At 39.6% G+C, this 2,725-nt stretch overlaps 1 protein-coding gene across 1 annotated transcript in view; it reads right to left on the bottom strand.

Annotated features, from left to right (window-relative positions):
- Nucleotides 1-2,725, bottom strand: part of LOC102294843 (histone-lysine N-methyltransferase EHMT1) — a gene marked incomplete in the record, with an annotated part of 55,873 nt that overhangs the window by 4,712 nt on the left and 48,436 nt on the right. The window contains 3 exon segments of the mRNA XM_042214835.1: nt 915-1,090; nt 1,877-1,955; nt 2,062-2,148. Coding sequence (XP_042070769.1) covers nt 915-1,090; nt 1,877-1,955; nt 2,062-2,148 — 342 coding nt within the window.

Here is a 2,725-nt window from a genome sequence, read left to right as displayed (position 1 = left end):
TGATATAGGGTGTTGATGTCATTAGACCACACCCCTTCTCATTACAGAGATGCACATCACCTAATATGCTTAATTGGTAGTAGGCTTTCGGGCCTATACAGCTTGGAGTAGGACAACATGCATGAAGAGGATGATGTGGACAAAATACTAATTTGCCTAATAATTCTGCACTCCCTGTATGTCTTTGTGTGACGCATAAAAGTTGAAAGAACAAAAAACACATGATCAGCTTCTACAAAAGCAAACAGATGTTGCCATAGTATGAATTCTAACAGTTGTCAAATATGGCTATCAGCTGTGTACTAACCTGACTTCTGCACAACACAACTGATGGTGCCAACCTCATTAAGAAGGCAACAATTAAACCCTGACAAGGCACACCTGTGAAGTAAAAACCATTTCAGGTGACTACATCATGAAGCTCACTGAGAGAAGGCCAAGGGTGTACAGCGCCATCAACAAAGCAAAGCGTGGCTACTTTCAGGAATCTAAAATATAAAACACATTTAGAGTTATTTATCCATTTCTTCTCTTTGCTACATAATTTAATATATCTTGCTTCATCTATTTGATGTCTTCAGCATGCTTCTACAATATAGAAAATAGGAAATACAATGAAAAACCATTAAATGACAAGGTGTGTCCAAACTTTTGATTGGTAGTGTACTACTCTGAGGAGATCCCAAGGCAGACACTTGACACATTTACATACACGCTTATTTAATTACTATTTTATGCTGTTTGGATGGTTACCCAACAGGGAAGTTGCAAAGTGCCCTCTGCTGGATGAACTATGCAACCTCAGCACTCATAACTTGGTTAAAGTGCATTTCTCCCATCTTTTTGCTTTTTAATTGATCAGCCATTTAGCAAATAGCCATTATTGGGCCCACTGATTTTTCGTCACCACTCACCCTATCTGGTCTCCAGCTTTGATGGACCGACTGGAGAAGAAGGCTATCCGGGGGAAGCGTAAGTCCTGGTGCATGGTGAACACCCTCACAGCCAGTAGGTTGGGCTCACACAGGTGGTTGATGAAGCGACCAATGTTGCCAAAGAGTCTTGCATCAATACAATGGGCATCCCCAACCTGCACACATGTTAAAAAAACAAACCAAAAAGAAAAAAAGGAAAGCAAAATTTGTATCCTGCTAATGACTGCCTTTTGATAAGATAGATGTTAGAAAAAGGTGACACCCCCATGATGAAGTTGAAAGAGCAAAAAAACATATGATCAGCTTCTACAAAAGCAAACAGTTAATCTAGATTTTATCAACAGTTTTATCATTAAGTTGAACCTACAGTGAGAACATGTAAACTGCTGCTCACAGCAGCAATTCATTTCCAGAATAGTTGGACTGAATGAAGGTGCTGCAATAGTCCTGTCAAAGTCAAGTTTTCAACCTTATTGAAACGCTGTGGCAGGACACTAAGAGCTGTTCATAAACAAATGCCTGGAAACTGAAGCAATGTTGTGAAAATTAGTGGGCCAAAATTTCTCTAAAATGACCTGAGAAACTAAGTCAGAAAGACCAAAATCGAAAAGGAAAGCTTTAACCCTAGTCTTAAAAGTACAGAGGGTGTCTGTTTCCTGAATCCATACTGGAAGCTGAAGGCTGTGACTCTCATCCTAACTTTAAATACTGTAGAAACCACAAGTAAGCCCGCAGTCTGAGAGCGAGGAGCTCTGTTGGGGTGATACAGTACTACAAAGTCTTCAACACAGTGCCTGATTTTTCAAGACGTTGTACCTTAACCTACAATTTACACTAAGACTTTAGAATTGCAAAAAATGGACTTCCTTTTATCCATGGCTATATATAAATAAACTCTGCTGAGTGCAGCTTTAAAAATGTATTTAAACTTATTGAATCACCTTATTGTCGAGAGTAAACAGGAAGGAATCATTCTCTCTTTTGTCAGCCTCTCCATCTGTGATGATCTCGCCAACATACCTGTGGATCAGAACGGAAGTGAGCTTATAGCACAGCTCATTTTATATATCTTTTATGCTCTTAAACACACTACATTTTATTGCTTCACTTATGAAACAATCCTCACTCGCAAATGAATGTTCCTTGAGGGATATCCTGCATGGCTCTCACTCCCCAGCCCATATTCTGTGTTCTGAACAGCTGTAGCCGGACCCTGAAAAAAAACAACAAGGCAATGTAGACGGCAGAAGTGGCAGCATGCTTTAGAGCAGGGGTGTCAAACTCAATTGCACAGAGGGCCAAAAATCAACACTTTAGGTCTAGAATATGAATATTCTTTATTGTCATTGTCACAAGTACAATGAAATTGAAAGATGTCTCCGGTCAGTGCAACATCACGAAAGATAAATACTTAAAAACTATAATAGATATGATATAAAAGATAGAAATACATATAAAATACAGTGTTCTCATACAGTAAATACACCCAAGCAATCCAGGCCTAAGGCCCCATACAGACACTCAACATATGACCTAGTTGATATATCACTCAAACAATCAATCACTCAGTCAATTTGTTAGCGCATCCAACAAAACATGTCTGAAAGCATTCCAACATCTAGGTGGGAATGTGAGTTGTCTGTCTCTGCGTGTTAGCCCTGCGACAGACAGGCGACCTGTCCAGGGTGCAGGGTATGGTAGCTGGAATAGCAACATACCCAAGGATAAGCAGAAGAGAATGACTGATATGATGAAACTGGGATTTTGTTACACTTAATTATTGCAAACAC

The sequence above is a fragment of the Haplochromis burtoni genome, unplaced genomic scaffold (genome assembly GCF_018398535.1).
Source record: "Haplochromis burtoni strain Fernald_Lab_line unplaced genomic scaffold, NCSU_Asbu1 Contig_616, whole genome shotgun sequence".
NCBI classification, from domain to species: Eukaryota; Metazoa; Chordata; class Actinopteri; order Cichliformes; family Cichlidae; genus Haplochromis; species Haplochromis burtoni.
Note: the sequence above shows the minus strand (reverse complement) of the source record. Positions and strands in the feature narration are given on the sequence as shown.